The sequence below is a fragment of the Bidens hawaiensis genome, unplaced genomic scaffold (genome assembly GCF_021521415.1).
Source record: "Bidens hawaiensis isolate Kalapana, Puna unplaced genomic scaffold, B.hawaiensis_p1.1 tig00031792_1, whole genome shotgun sequence".
Taxonomy (NCBI): Eukaryota; Viridiplantae; Streptophyta; class Magnoliopsida; order Asterales; family Asteraceae; genus Bidens; species Bidens hawaiensis.
The window spans coordinates 76,497-93,670 of record NW_027495376.1 but is presented as its reverse complement, the minus strand read 5'-3'; the positions used below and the strand labels follow the sequence as shown (position 1 = coordinate 93,670).

The 17,174-nt window shown below is 34.9% G+C and overlaps 1 protein-coding gene across 1 annotated transcript; it reads left to right on the top strand.

The window, feature by feature from the left end:
• The first annotated feature begins 11,013 nt into the window (after positions 1-11,013).
• Positions 11,014-11,920, top strand: LOC143582567 (uncharacterized). Its single transcript, XM_077065096.1, has 2 exons — positions 11,014-11,154; positions 11,194-11,920. The coding sequence occupies exons 1-2, from the start codon at positions 11,014-11,016 to the stop codon at positions 11,893-11,895; spliced, it is 843 nt and encodes a 280-aa protein (XP_076921211.1). The 3' UTR covers positions 11,896-11,920.
• Positions 11,921-17,174: the final 5,254 nt, after the last annotated feature.

Genomic DNA, 17,174 nt, shown 5'->3' with positions numbered 1-17,174 from the left:
ATGGAAAGATGCTATGCAAGCTGAATTAAACTCACTAAACAATCGAAAGGTTTTTGGACCTATTGTCATTACACCAAAGCCAATGAAACCTGTAGGATATAAATGGGTTTTTGTGAGAAAACGAAATGAGAAAAATGAAGTTACAAGATATAAAGCAAGACTTGTAGCTCAAGGTTTTTCTCAGATGCCAGGAATTGACTATGAAGAAACGTATTCTCCTGTTATGGATGCTATTACGTTTAGATATTTAATCAGCTTAGCAGTCTCTAAAAAGTTAGAGATGCGTCTTATGGATGTTGTCACAGCTTATTTGTATGGATCACTAGATAGTGACATCTATATGAAAATTCCCGAAGGATTTAAACTCCCCGAAGCAATAAGCTCAAAACCTAAGGAAATGTATTCCATCAAATTACAAAGTTCCTTGTATGGACTGAAACAATCTGGAAGGATGTGGTACAATCGTTTGAGTGATTATTTGATAAACAAACGATACACAAATAATCTTATTTGTCCATGTGTCTTCATCAAGAAGACAACATCAGGATATGTGATCATAGCTGTGTATGTTGATGATCTAAATTTAATTGGGACACAAAAAGAAATTAATGAAGCAATTGCTCTTTTAAAGAAAGAATTCGAAATGAAAGATCTTGGAAAAACCAAATATTGTCTTGGTTTACAAATTGAGTATATGCATAATGGGATACTTGTGCATCAGTCAAATTATACTGAGAAACTCTTAAAACGTTTCAATATGGACAAAGCAAATCCTTTAAGCACACCGATGGTTGTTAGATCACTCAATGTTGACAATGATCCATTTCGTCCTTGCGAAGAGAATGAAGAGATTATTGGTCCCGAAGTACCATACCTCAGTGCAATTGGAGCACTTATGTATCTTACTAACTGTACAAGACCTGACATTTCTTTTGCAGTTAATTTATTGGCAAGATTCAGTTCATCCCCTACTAAAAGACATTAGAATGACATTAAACATATTTTTCGGTATTTAAAATGAACTGTTGATTTAGGTTTATTTTATTCTAACGATTCAAAAGAAGGGTTAGTTGGTTATGCAGATGCAGGTTATTTATCTGATCCCCATAAAGCAAAATCTCAAACTGGATACGTATTTAAGAATGGAGGAACTGTGATTTCATGGCGTTCTCAGAAACAAACACTAATTGCAACATCTTCAAATCATGCTGAAGTCATTGCATTGCATGAAGCTTCAAGAGAATGTGTATGGTTAAGATCTATGTCACGACACATATTGATTTCTTGTGGTCTAGAGAAAGATCGAATCCCAACTCCTATCTATGAAGATAATGCAGATTGTGTCTCGCAAATGAAGGAAGGGTATATCAAAAGTGACAGAACAAAGCATATACCACCAAGATACTTTGAGTATACTCGGGACCTTATTAAAGAAAATCAGGTTGAGATGAGATATGTCAAATCCAGCAACAACTCAGCTGATCTTTTCACAAAAGCACTTCCCACAGCAACATTCAGAAAACATGTCCATGATATTGGCATGCGCCATGTACGAACAATGTAACGACCTGCAACTTGAGGGGGAGCTATCTACTGCACTCTTTTTCCCTTAGCTAAAGCTTTTTCCCATTGGGTTTTTCTTTAGCAAGGTTTTTAATGAGGCAGTACTTCAAGACCCCGAAGTTTTGAAAAGGTGTCATCCAAGGGGGAGTGTTGTGAAACCACCTACGATTTTACAAGTTGTATAACACCTTTTCACATTTGTCAAAAGTCTTGGCCACATGAACACTCCACATAAGTATTATGAAAGTGTCGGTAAGACATATCCATGTGATGGATGCCAAATTTTCAATCCCAACTAATGAACATGTCCCCTAAATAGTATTACCTTTTTGTATATATATCTACCTTTGTAATCTAAGAAGACACCATCAAAAAGTTACCGAATCATACATTTTCTTATTCTCTTGTTTTGTTATCTTCAAGTTCTCATATTACACTAATAATATTGTTATAGTTAGAGCTAATATTATAACACCTAGAATGTATTTATTTAGAAGTAACGTGTTTGCACAAAATAATAAAATATATCCAAACCAAAAAAATATATACAATATAATGATTTAAGAATAACATATTATTGTCTTACACTTCCTTAACCAACTGAGCTACACAACGGGGACTAAGAATAACATATATGCTCTAGTGATCAGGTCAGACATGTTGCATGCGCCGAAGAACAACTCCATTTCCCCAAAAACAATAAGTCGTCTTCGAAAATCATTAAAAGCTTTTGGGCCGAAGACGAAAAGAATTTTGGGCTTTAAATGAGTTGAGTAATTGCGCTTAAATATCAAGAATACATAACTTTTTACAAAGAGTATATATATATATATAGGGGAGGGTTATCCTAAAAATAAGTTGTCTCTTAAGAAGACTAGGAATAAATCATAGCCATTGGATCATGTTAATCAATGGTTGAGATTTAAAATTACCAATAACCGACATAGTTTCCTAGAAATGTTCTTTCACCATAATTTGTAATAACAAATGTAAATAATTTGTTGGTTCTTACCATTCCTAGTAAACTTCTTATTCTTATTTGAACCCTTATATATATATATATATATATATATATATATATATATATATATATAAAATCTTTTAAAAAAATCGGACCGATCAGGGTGTCGGGCTGGGGTCGTCGACCACCCAGCCCTACCTCATAGCCAGCCCTAAGCCAAAGTCGGCGTCAATTTACTCTACAATTTCGATGTCCTGGAAAGTTCGAAACTCAGACCTTCTTAGGAGAGATATTTGTCGCCTTTTAAAAACGGCACGCACAATCACACATGGCATTTTGCTTTCGTGTCGAATTAGATAGAGCATGCTAATCGAAGTATTGTAGCTTGTCGTGTTCGAATAGTGTTCTCACCAACTTGTTTATGTAACTTTTAATTGTTCTCTTGTTAGCTCCTTACTATTTACTTTTATTAAAAACAATAAGAGTTGCTCCATCGGGTAGGAACTGGAACCGGTTCCAGGCCGGTTCCACCGGTTCGGTTCCGGAACCGGTTTTTTTTTGCACGTCTAGTTTGAAATACGTTGAATCCTGTTTAGAACTGGGCCTAATCCGGTTTTGACTTTCTTTAACCCAATCCAAACCGGTTTTAGAACAGATCTGTCCGGCCCAAAACTTGGTTTATGCAACTCTCTATACAAGGCTATCAGAAGCCCAAATATATGTTTGATTGAGCCCATTATATTATGGAGGTAGAAACAGGTTTATTGAAGATATATTTGAGTTGTAACTTGTAACTCTTAATTCTCGTTTTTATATGACTCCTGCTGAATCTTTGCAGAAAAATTACTTTTAACCTAAAGTATGATTTCTGACAATTTTTTAATGCAAAATGTAGGAGAAAGTTAATGTATAAATGAAGTTAGCGTGCTAATTGTGATAATCGAATAGAGTAATTATATATACAAGTGGAATAATTATGTAATTACATCATAGGATAATTATATACAATTATTATGTTAATTTCATTTGTATTTGATTAAAACTCGTAAAATGTAAAAGACAACCACTAAAGATGGCACAAACGCAAAGGATGGAAAATGTAATTTACTCTAGTTTTTATTTTAGTGTTTTAAAATATTATATATATATTAAAAGAGAACTCTTTAGAACTCTTTAGGCATTGTCTACTAGCATGAATTGTTGTACATCTTTCTTAACCTTTATCTATATTGTACCATGTGCATATTTGTTTGTTCATATTTTTAACTGGACCACAATATCTCTCTCTTCGTCTTTTGTGTCCACGTTTGTTTCTTAAAATCATCATACCACCATCTCACATTCTCACCACCGCCACCGTTTGCTCCATCGTCTCCTCATCGGCATCGCATCTCCGGTCGTAATCCGCTAAAAGTTCTCCCGCCGAGTTCGATTTCCGGACTCTTGGTAGGTTCATGCTCTATGATTCATCTTGGTCTCATCGCTTACTGTTGTCAGACTCATGGGTTTCTTTTACTTTTCTGGGTTCAACTACTTATCCTGTAGATGAAGTTGTTTATAAAGATGCTTAACTTAATTTTACACTATTATTTGCTTATCATAATAAGCTGGTGGAAGTTGTAATTGAGCTTTTAGTGTTACATTCCAATCTGCATACAAGGTATTCGATGTGACATGCTATCATTATTGCTACATGTTTGGCCTGCATATATACATACACCTTTTAAACTTTTTGTGTTTTTGGGTAGAATTTCGGTTGCTTTACTTATTAAATCTAGGAATGAAAGATAACTTGGGCTTTGTTCATCATTGCCTGTCATATGAAGAAAGTGTGGATATTCTAATCGTTAGGCCGTGACTTTTGGTCATGGGGTCTGTGGTGGCTATCGAACGGCGATGTTTGTTGATTAACTTCTTATTCTCTATGGTTTATCGCTGTGATGATGCTGTGGATTCTCATTTTCTTGAATTTATGAGTTGCAAGTATGGATGGTGGTGGACTGTTGGGGGGGTTGTCTTTGCTGTTGTACGGATCTTGAATTTCATTGTTGCCGAGTTCCTACCCTAGGTGACGGGATTGTGGGCCTCTAACTGTATACTTTTGATTTTACTAATATTATTTAAAGCCATGATGGTTTCCTGAGTATATGAGATGTTGTCAGAGGCTCTGAGCATGTCAGGTTCTATTACCTAAATGCGGTTTAAAGGCGGATGTTGTTGTTTGAGCCTCTTTTTGGGGTAAGGGCCGTAAAACCTGTCGGGTTCAGTCAAAGTAAACCCCTTTAGCGATGATGTTGTTTGAGCCTCTTTTTTGTTATTTGTTATGGCTTGCGCAGGTTACATATTGCAATTAAGTTAAATCTCCGGTTCAACCGAACACCGCATTATTATGTTTTCTAGCAACTTTTGATTCAAGCATGAACGGAGAAGATGTGTTTGGGGTGGTGAGTGGGTTAGTGGTTTTGATTTGCCTCTTTCTCCTTTGAAGTTATGAAGGTTAGTTTCATATTTTTTTTTTCAAAGTCTTAATTTTATTATTTTGGTGCAGTTATAGAGAATGCAATTATTTATGGATGTTTATTAGTGGTGATGGCCCTTATATATGTAATTAAACTGTATGCTAATTAGTTTTTTGGAGATAGATCATTCAGTTTTAAGAGTAACATTGTAGTTTTTGAAGCTAAAATGCTTCTAGATATGTTGATAATTGTTAACTTTAGCTAAGAGATTTTATTGCTTAAAGAGCGTAAGGACTAACTGTAAAAACCACGCAGATTAGACAATAGACTATTTATACCCTGTGAGTTTGAGACTTATTAAAAATAGTCTAAGATCTGTATAATAAGGTGTGAAAAAAACTTTGGAAGAAGCGTTTGGACAAGCTTATTATATTATAATTGTAAAATTTAAACTAATAGGCCCCTTTAAGTAGCTAACTCAAGCACCCCTAAAACAACTTATTGGACATATCTATTTAATTTCTTAATGTTGTTAATAAGAAACAATTAGCTGTTAATACAAAGCAATCCCAAACACCCCCCTATTTATATATGTAAATCGGGTAATGAGATTCCTATGATCTCACTTACCGTGTTGGGAGCTAGGACATCTGCAGAGCAGGTGAGTGATATTTAACCAAATTATTAACTCAAACTTAGCATAAATTTCAAATATAATCAGTCATATTATGTCATTCTTATTATTTTAGTTGACGTTCATCTTATTGATGTGAAACTTTGTACTTGAGTAGACGTCTAGCGAAGGTGAACGATACTTAGAGTCGGAGGTCCTTGAAACAAAAAAATAAAACCCTTCAACGACATGACCGATTGAAGTTAGCCAACATAAAGATTTAGGGTGTGGGGATTATGTTGAATGTATTTGATTGTTCATTTGCTCTTTATTTGTTTATTAGTTTCCAGATTTATCTATTAGCTTATATATTATTCATTCATTTGTTTATGTATCTGTATGTACACCGTGGATGTAGAGGCGGTTAGATGCATGGTACATCTTTATGATTAATCTGTCTACTTATCGATCATGCTCCTTTTTAATGGATTTGTTGCTACCCCCACAACGTGAGGGGTCTACCTACTAGTTTTACTTATTTTTCACCTTCAGTAGTCGTTTAATTAATTATAGACCTAAAATACAAAGCAGAAACTAAAATACATTTAAGTGGATAAATAATAAAGGAAGCATCTCTCCACTCATGTGTTGCAATTATGTACTTCCACAACTATCCAATTAAATAAAACAAGTTAGCTTATATAGTCTTTTTTTATATTCTTTTACAAAGATTAAGTTATATAAAGTAAACAAATAGCCGCCGGGTAAGCTTCATTTTGTATATTTTATAATGTACAAGTTGAATATCCATGATATCACACACATTTTTAATAAATAATCGCATATGTCATTATGTAATAATACTATTTTTTTAATTCTTGCACATGAGTATGTTTGGTAGAAAGAAGAAAACAACAAAACTGAAATTTAAACTTTGAAAAATAAACTTAACACCCGGTACCATATATGGGTTAAAAAGTTCAAAATTAAATCTAAAGTTGACAATGGGTATGTTTGGCAAAACTAGCTGGTAGCTGTAGCCGGAAGCTGTTGGCTGGTAGCTGGAAGCTGGTGGCTGTAGCTGGTAGTGTTAGCTGTAGCTCTTTAGATATATTTAGATGTTTGGCAGAGTAGCTGGAGCTTTTAATAAAACGTATAAAATTACTAAAATGGGCATAACTAAAATCAATAATAGTAACTGTATTTATTTTGGAAGGTTATTTAAGTAAATTATCATACTAAAAGCTTGTAGCTCTTTCTAAACGCTACTAGTGGAAGCTTTAAGCTTTAAGCTTTTTCTCCTGACCTAAAAGCTTCAAGCTCCTTGAACCAAACAGAGCTTTTAATTGAGTTTGAGCTTTTTCTTAAAAGCTTGAAGCTTGTAGCTCCTGAAAGCTTCATGCCAAACATACCCAATATGTATTTGAACGCCGGTACAAAATAAACTTTAAATAGGGTACTATTAAATAGGATACTATAAATTAACGATATAAACACTAGACTTGTTAGGACTCACATAATCAAAGAGCAAGAAATAAACGAACACGACACACAATGATTTACGTGGTTTAGTCTAAGCGAGCCAAATGCCACATGCTACAACCATGACTTTAATATTTTCTCTTAACACACTTGATAAAGAATTACAGGTACTGCATATAAATATACACACATAGAATTTATAGGTTAGAAAACAATATAAATAAACAATCTCAAATAAAAAATAGAGTAACAATCGGCGCATAAGCTTCCCTTTTCTACGATCTTCATTAAGTTCAATAATTATCTTCTTGTCTTCATTTAAACCAGACCAAAATTAAGAAAGTGAAGAGGTAGGTCCCAGCAGAGCCCAGTTGGTCCCGCAAGACTCACCTTGAACAGGGACGTCTGCGCAAAGGCCATCTGCTCCCGCAGGACCCATCATGCTCAGAGAACCTTACGCGCAGTATGCAAGCTGTACACGCAGGGAAAGCCTCCCAATGGTGAAGTACCCCGCCTGTTCCCGCAGTTGCGGATACAAGCCATCAGGGAAGGCTACCCGCAGACAGCAGGGCTACACGCACAAGACAATAGACACTTCAGTAGTCACATGAAGGAATGAGCAAGGCGGGAACAATCCCGCCAAAATGAGCCAGTCCGTATGATTCTGAAAGATCTGTACTATACCTACCAAGGTATGGATAGGACAGACAATCTGACCAGAACAGCCCATGAGCCAATCACAGGGTGACAGCTCACCGACAACAGTACGAGGAGGAGCACCCTCTAGTACTGTTTCACTATTAGCCGCTGCCTACTCACCAACCCTTACTGCGGGGCGTGCGCAGCCTACAGTTGGTGGAATAGTGTTACTGTTGGCCGTAACCTATTCACCAACCAGCATGGCCGGCGTATAATCCACAGTAGGTGGGACGTGCATAATCTACAGTTGGTGGAATAGTGCAGCCGACTTTGTTACTGTTGGCCGTAACCTATCCACCAACCAGTATGGCCTGTGCACAGTCCACTGTTGGTAGAACAGGAATACTATTCAGCCGGCTGTACCTTCTAGGAAACCTACCTTCGGCTATAAATACTCCAACATCTTGGAATGGTAAGATCATCTGCTATCCAGTTATCTAGCAATCTCTTAATATACACTTATATTCAGAGCAATCTAGTCTGATTCTCACGCCGGAGGGTGGTCACAAGGAGGAACCCCCCCCTTCTCAGTGACGAGCTTACGGTGTTTGTTTTGCAGGTCTCCTGAAGAACAGCCTTCTCAGCTAGATCTCATCCGTGGGAAACATTACTTAACCCCCAGATTATCTATAATCTGTCCAGGGTTCACTTAGTGTTTCTTCAGAAAGGTATCCACAAATCCAACAACTAGTAATCTAGTACAAATGTTTATGCGTTTTATTTAATTGTGTAATTCAAAATAGTTTTGAACCATAAAAATCACATAAATGGTTGTAAATATATAAATCATATAGAAAACACTGAGCATTCTCATCTTTTTTCCCTATCTTCATCTCTATAATTACACTAAAAAACACTATATTTCTCTTTTCCGTTCAATTAAATAATATTTTTTATATCTTTATCATTACAGTTTTCTCTCTCCTCTACTCACAACCAATCCAATAAATATTAAAAAATAAATAGGGGCAAACAATATTCCCCAAATGTTTTCCCAAATTTACCAAAAATCATTACATTTCTCTCTTCACTCTATAATTTACACTCACAATCACACCCCATAATTTACAAACTCCCCACACATGATTATAGGGAATGAGATGTGAATGCTCTAATACACAAACTTTTTATTTTTCTAGAAAAAAAGCATATAATATGAAAGATAAAGATAGTGAAAGGATCTTTCAGATAGATGTGTTGTATGTATAACACTTTTGAATATAACAAAATCAAATATAGATGTGTTGTATGTATATATATACTAAAATATAAGTAAACTTTTTCTTAAATAATGCAACGTAAAGAAGCTAACTAACACATAACAACCTAACCATTTTTTTCAATGTGGTGTAGACGTGTAGTGGTAGGGAGTTTGGGTTTTTCAATAAAGACTCAAATTCAATTTCTACTTACAACACTTTGGGAGTTAATGAGTTATGAGTGACTCAATGATGAAAAACTAGGATCTTTGTGATATCCAGTTTGATCATGAGGGCATCCGGGTTTTACCACTAGTGGACCTTCAGGCGGGTGGGTTTTTCTCGAAACAGGAGATAATTTGGAGGCACTTAAGGACTCCGTACGGCTGGACTAGGCCAGCTGACGGTCACATTTAACTATTAAATCATCCTATACGGAGTACCTAGACATTCTATTCTTATCCGTCGTTCAAAATAAAAAATAAAAAATAACAACCTAACCCTAGGGCCCTATTCCTATCCAAAACAAAAAGTATATGCCAAACCCGCTTTATTTTGCACATGGAGTGACCGGATAGTAATCAACGAAATTATCAATTTAGTTATTTTTTACCACCTTAACTTTCATCCATTTTATCATGTGAGAATCATATAAATACATATACATTTTACTAGCTTGATACTCGTATATTATACTGAAATTTTATTGTTTTTAAAGATAATTTATATTTTAAAACCAATTGGTTGTAATTTATATTTTTAACACATGTACCGATAAGATTATATCTAAGGACTACATTTATAAGATTATATATAGTTACAAAACTGATACACACACTTGTATACGTGTGAATTTTTAATGGAAAGAAGTATTTGCATCTATTTATGTATGCAAGATTATCACACACGTAATTAATATCATTGTATAAAATGCTACAATTACACTTTTTAATGCATCGCCAAAACCATTTATATATAAAGACTCATTATTTAGACATTTTATAAGATTAAATCTAGAAATTTTTTACGTTGTTATTAAAGGAGTATTAACTTTCTACTAGTGGCACAAGGTGCAATGTACAATAACGAAAATTTGACCAATAATTTGTCCATGTGATAACAAAGTTTTTTTAAACATTTTTTACACTAATAACACGTTGTAATATAAGTGTAGGTCTAAGATTCTTTAGAGCTTGTTCAATGCATCCGGATTTACTTAATTAATAACATGTGTTATCATCCTTTAGACAATTGTAAGTTATACATTTTAATCATATATTTGTGTTATCATCATCAGTATTTACTTAATAATGCACTTGCTAATCATACTTCTAAATTTGTATATATATGTCTACCGACTTCAGTATAACTATATCATAGTAATACCGAAGATGGACAAATATATCAAATACAGAAAAGGAACCAATTATACTCGTTACGATATCATTTTCATTGTCATCCCTATAAATCTCATCCATAACTCTAAAACAATAAGGATCCAAAATTTGAAACACAACACAAAATAAAATCAAACATGTTTCTTTTTCTTGTTTGTAAATTACATGTCTCCTCCACCTACTCCTCAATCTACTAACAAAAGAAAATAAACATATTAAATGTGACTGCTGTCAAGCATGTTGTTAGTACTTAATATTGTCTTTACAATATTATAATTCGGGTCGGGTCGGGTCACATCTCTGGATTCAACCAAACTCCTTTTTTATGGAAGAAGTGCATGCATGCATTCAATTATTATTAAGTTGTATTTCGTTGATCATGACAGGGTAGTAGTTAGCTAAAGTAATCTTCCATTTATATGATATAACAGCTAATTGCACATTAAATTTTGATATAATATATACAAGTGTCTGCTTTAATCATTATTATATATATTTATGTGTGTGTTTATATAATATGCATGTCTTGAACATAATGCATAACACAAAAATAATCTTGAAACCATATATATAAGTTGTTTCATCCTCATATTGTATCACCAACACATTTTTGAGCATGGTGAGTTCAAGGAAATTGACCATGGCTTATCCTTACCATTCTCCTCCACCGCCTCCAACCCCTGCATGTCCACCACCACCACCTCCTCCACCGCCTCCACCACCACCACCTGTGTGTCCTCCACCACCACCAGTTCCATGCCCTCCACCTCCACCACCGCCAGTTGCATGTCCTCCTCCACCGAAACCAGGACACGGGAAGACACCACCAACTTACCCTTCTAAAGCTTCTCCACCAAAACCATCATATCCACCACACGGTCCAGCTCACCCATCTAAGGGCCCAAAGCCACCGACTCCAGGTGGACCAGCTAGTCCACCTAAAGAAGCAAAACCACCAACCCCAGGTGGACATGCTTATCCACCCAAGCGATCTAAGCCACCAACCCCTGGTGGACCTGCTTATCCACCTAAGGGACCCAAGCCTCCAACACCAAGTGGGCCAGCTAGCCCACCTGGTAAATCTAAGCCTCCAACACCAGGTGGACCAGCTAGTCCACCTAAAGGATCAAAACCACCAACTCCAAGCGGGCCAGCTTATCCACCAAACAGATCAAAACCGCCTAAGCCTAGTACTCCAGGCGGTTGGCCTCCTAAAGCACAACCTCCTCTACCATATGGACCCACCGTCCCACCTCCACAACCATACAATGCTGTCCCACCATCCGGTAACATCCTAACACCACCGACACCACCAGGTGGCGGTGGTGGCAAAGACCACACCGTCGTCATTGCAGTGTGTGCATCATTAGGTGGTGTATTTTTCTTAGCATTCTTAGCTGCGGGACTCTTTTGCTTGGCTAAGAGGAAGAAGAAGCCAATATTAGTTCCGGCAGCAGCTCCATACGGTCATGGAAGCGGAGGACATGGAGGTGGTGGTGCTGCTGGTGGCGAACCATGTTAATCCTTTTCAAAATAATAATATTGAGCTTGTTTTATAAATCATTTATGATTGCTTTGTGGGATTCAAACACTTTGATGTTTTGGCAACTAGTAATATTCTATGTATTGAGTGTTGTAAGTTACATGCGAAAAGGGTTTGATTTTTTAGGCAGGGTTCATGAAATTCAAGATTTGTACTTATTTTAATCAATAAAAGTTGTAAAATGTCTACTTTAATTATTTGTTTAATTGCATGTATGATCTTTTTAAAGATATTACATTGACATTGTAAGTGATTAAATGTCATAAACAGATCATATGATGAGTAAGTCACAGCGTTAGTGTATAAAATCTCAAATGTATTTTTCTTATCAGAAAATATTCACACCTATGACAATACGTCATATCCAAAAAAATATATTGTAAAATATGAAGTTCATAAGTTCATTTAGATTTTGTAACGAGTTCTGTAATTATTAAAATATGGATTAAATTGAGTCAGGTTTTCATTTATATATAAATGTGATCTACAACCATGCTTTATTTTGATAATATATGAAATTAATGAATAACCCTTCTAATTCCACCATAAAAGTATTTACCGACACAAAATTCTATCAAAACAACCCAAATTATCAAATAATCACAATGCAAAAAAAATATCAATCTTATAAATAGAGTGCAATAATCTATACTTACTATTTAATAAATAAAACTTTTCATCGCCACATGTCACCTTACTAGCACATCTACACTATTAAAATCCCGCCTAAACCTATACCCTATCATACACGCCTACACCAATGAGTTTCAAATCATAGAATAGCTTATGAATAACAATCACTTTTCCCAGGAATCATCTGATTAATTCTGCAATCCAGGGTTTCACAAAACTCTCTAATCATCTGCGAGTCATAGGTTCCGTCGACCTTGAATCTTATGAAGGTAATCGATAGTCATGCTTCTCAAAATGTTTTATTCATGTGATATCCATTCCTCTTTTTGATTCAGAATATTATGTGTATATAATAGATCGTGTATAGACATATTGATTTCATTAGCTTGAACTAATATTGAAGCGCAATCTTATTTCTTTGATTTGTAGATTTAGGGTTTCACCAATCTTTCTAATAATCTATCGGAGAACGTTTTCGTCACAAATAATTTTACTTAAGTGATTTTCAAATTCAATAATTTAACTCGAATATGGAGTACATATATTTCCTTTACTGAACTCGAGTCATATATTATTTGTATATATATGCGTGCGTATACATTCATATCTAGATATTTTTTTAAACTCAGTTTTTTGAAGTAATGTTCAATGGTTAATGATTCCTTATTTCTTTAATTTCATCAATCTTATAAATCCTAAATAATTCTGAATCGCCCATTGCGTCATCTATAAATTGCTTATATCTGAGTAATACTGAAGAAACACTAAGTGACCCCGGCAGATTACGGATAATCTTAGGGTTAAGTAGATGTTTCCCACGAGCGTGAGGTCCGGCAAAGATGGTTATTCTTCTGATGACCTGCAAAACAGACACCGTGAGCTCGTCACTGAGAAAGGGGGGTACCTCCTTGTGACCACCCTCCAGCGTGAGAATCAGACTAAATTGCTCTGAATATAAGTGTATATTAAGAGAAATAGCTAGATAAGATAATATCAGATGATATGTGATAAGATGTGATACCGTTCCAAGGTGTTGGAGTATTTATAGCCGAAGGTAGGTTTCCAAGCAGGTACAGCCAGCTGTATAATATTCCTTTTCCACCAACTGTGGGCTACGTACGTGCCATGCTGGTGGTTGGTGGGTAGGCAGCGGCTGATAGTGACATGGCCGGCTGTATAATATTCCTTTTCCACCAACTCAGGCTATGTACGTGCCACGATGAGGGTTGGTGGGTAGGCAGCGGCTGATAGTGACATTTTGTACTAGAGCGTGCTCCTCCTCGTACTGTTGTCGGTGAGCTGTCACCCTGTGATTGGTTCATGGGCTGCTTTGGTCAGATCTTGTCTATTTTGTCCATACATTGGCAGGTATAGTACAAAAGATCTTCCAGAAGCGTACGGACTGGCTCATTTGGGCGGGAGTATTCCCGCCTTGCTCATTTCTTCTTCAGGTGACATTACTGAATTATTGAGAGTTAGTGCCTTGTGCGTGTAGCCTTACTATTAGTGCGGGTATCCTTCCCTGATGGCTTGTATCCGCAGCTGCGGGAACAGGCGGGGTACTTTACCATTGGGAGGCTTTTCCTGCGGGAACAGCTGGCGTACTGCGCGTAAGGTCTTCATCTCTCTGAGCATGGTGGGTCCTGCGGATCCAGTTGGTCTTTGCGCAGGCGTCCCTCTTCAAGGTGAGTCTTGCGGGCCCAACTGAGCTCTGCTGGGACCTACCTCTTCAAATACTTATCTCTATGATTTTATAATATTGTTCGATTTTGATCATGTTGGTAAAACTGACTGTTGTTTTCCTAAAATTTCATATGAAATCATCTATCATATAAACCTTAAACAATTCAGAATCGCTTATCTTGATTTGTTTGATTACATCAGTTATAAATTGGTTTTATACGAGTAATACTTATCTGTTTGTTTTCATAATATTGTTCGATTTAGATCATCTAGGCAACATATGTTGTTATTTCACTAAAAATCACTATCACATCACCAACTATTTGTATTGTGTTTTATTTGATTCATGATGATTGTTGCTTAATTCTTCTTTGCATTTTTAATTTCATAAAACAAATCAGTTGTTAATACTTACCACTTGATGATGATCTTACTTTTACTAAATTTTCACCTTGCAAAATGTTTTCACCAATTTTGTTATGTTTTGTAGCCTTTACCGACTGTAAAACACTTATGAGAGGCTTCTGTTAGTGGATGGCCCAGCTTCATGAAAGATAATAAATTGTCAAACGGTGGTTCCTGTAACTATATGTTTATCAACGATGAAGGTAAGTTAATTCTTTTGCAGTTAACTAAAAAACTTTGAATTTCATTCCTCGGTTTCTCCGGAATATTTTTTTTAACTTCAGTTAAATCAATATGGGTTTCTGTTTTTGTAGCTAAATTCTGTGCTGATATTATATTCGTATTAACAATCTGACTATGCTTTGTTACAAACTTACAATGCTATGTAAGAATGGTTTTTGGTACAAGTTAGACCAGTAATTACTTGTGCTAATGAACTATTATGTTATTTACCTATAATAAATTTAAAAGCTTGAAGTAAATTGTATGTATGTTCTTCGCTTCGGTTTTGCAAAGTTTTATTGCTTATGTTAGCAGCCCTTAACCCTTAAGGTAAAGAAAACAACTATAGATTATCTTATTTTTGTGTTGAGTTTGATATATCTTTTTTTTTCTTTCGTTTTAGTGATTATTTTTAACGAATACAATAGGTCAAAGATTTAAAAAGAAATTCTTATTGGTTGATTTTTATTTTAAAAATTTGTGGTCAATTTGTAGATTAAATGGATGAGAAAACTCAAGGTCAGAAGCAGAAAGAGAAGTATACCATTTCTTGGTCTCAAGAGCTACCTTTAATTAGTTCATTGAGTCTTTATTTATGTTTTGCAATCTGTATTATTAGAATGTTGGTTATGATCACTTTTTTATGGGTTCTTTGTTTTTTAGGAAAATGATATTTTAACAATCAATTTCTTGGTCTCAAGAAGGTATGACATGTCAAAATTAATGATTTGGCAGTATTTTTTATATCATGTTTACTTCTTTTTATACAATTACATTTGATGGCTTAGCAATTTGGGGCACTCAACTTATGTTGACTATGGGATTAGTTGACAGAGGTCCCCTAGATATGACCATCGTGTTTGTCGTGTGTATGTGGATGTATAGTTAGAAACATATATTTCTCATTACCCTAGGGCTTAGGGTGTATAACGTGCATGGTGGTTCTCTGGTATCTATTTGTTTTTATAACATTTGAAGTGTAATGCTGAAACTGAATGGTACAGCTTGACTTTTGTAAGGTCAAACTTCTCAATTCCCAACTTTGAAACTGTTGATATAGTTTTATGTATTTTATACAAAGTTGGTTACGAAGCTGAACAATTTGAAGTATTTTACAATTAAAATTACGACATTGTTGGATTAGTAACAAACTAAGCATCAACGTTTTCATTTAGAACTCAAGGTTTGGACCTCAAAAGTCAACGCTTTGTTTATCTAAAAAAATAAATCTAGGAAGAGCTAATATATGAGATGGGCCGTTTTGTAGTTATCTTTTGAATTCAGGATGTTATTATGTCTAAACTCGATTACCTTTTCATTTTCAGTTTGACTTTGAGGTCAAAAGGATTTTTTTTTTCAACTTTAAAACCGGATATAAATCGTCATGTTATTTGAGAATATCCTTAACAAAGTTGAAACCATTGGCATGTGAGGTGTATTAAAAACAGGTACCGAAAATTTAGTAGTAGTATTTTGAACAACAGATCAATTTAATTGTTGTTTTTCAGATTTATGAAATTTAAATTATTCAACCTGTGTAGTACACGGGCACCTAACCTAGTATCAAATAGAAACAGATTTAAATCGAGCTTACAAGTAGAAACATTTATAATTCTTGAACTTACTATAAAATAAAACAAAACACCTACTCCAGTGAGTCCAGCCCACAACCCTCTAGGCCTTTAACAACCCACATTAAAAAGAGTTACATTTTTATTAAGGCCCATTTGTCTATGTGAGCCTGTGAGGCTCTTTTTTTTAAATCTTTTATAAGACTAACATAAGGGCTTTTTCCAAGGCCCGTATATGGTATGTAACAAACATATTATCATTTTTTTAACAACTTTTGTAAACGCTTATTGATTTAGTATAATAACTTAATGTTTATAGTTAATTAAGGGACAAAAATGTTATTTTTGTTGTTGTGAAAGTTCTATGTAATGATATTTTTTTAATCAAGTGACTTAAATAGGAAATATATGAAATTCTACCTTAACTAAATTTAGGATTGCAAAACTTCATTCTTATTGAATAACTTTATTCTTCATAACTACTTCCTATTTTCAGCCAATGTAGTTTTTAAAAGATTGAATTTTGAAATTTAAAAAATGGTAGCGGTGCAGCTTGTTGGTCGCTTGCTGTTTCTATGTAATCAATATTTTTCAGTTTAAAAATTAATAAAGGGTGTTAACATAGGAAGTTAAATTAAAAGACAATGTTAAATATTAACCAAGTTTCACACATATTTCATTTACTATTTTACATCACAGAAATTAAAAAAACTTCTCTTTAACATGAAAGAATCACGCTATCAC

Coding starts and splice junctions, on each gene's coding strand:
- LOC143582567 (XM_077065096.1), top strand. CDS start 11,014: ATGGCTTATCCTTACCATTCTCCTCCACCGCCTCCAACCCCTGCATGT. Junction 11,155..11,193: donor CTCCACCTCCACCACCGCCA/GTTGCATGTCCT, acceptor GGACACGGGAAG/ACACCACCAACTTACCCTTC.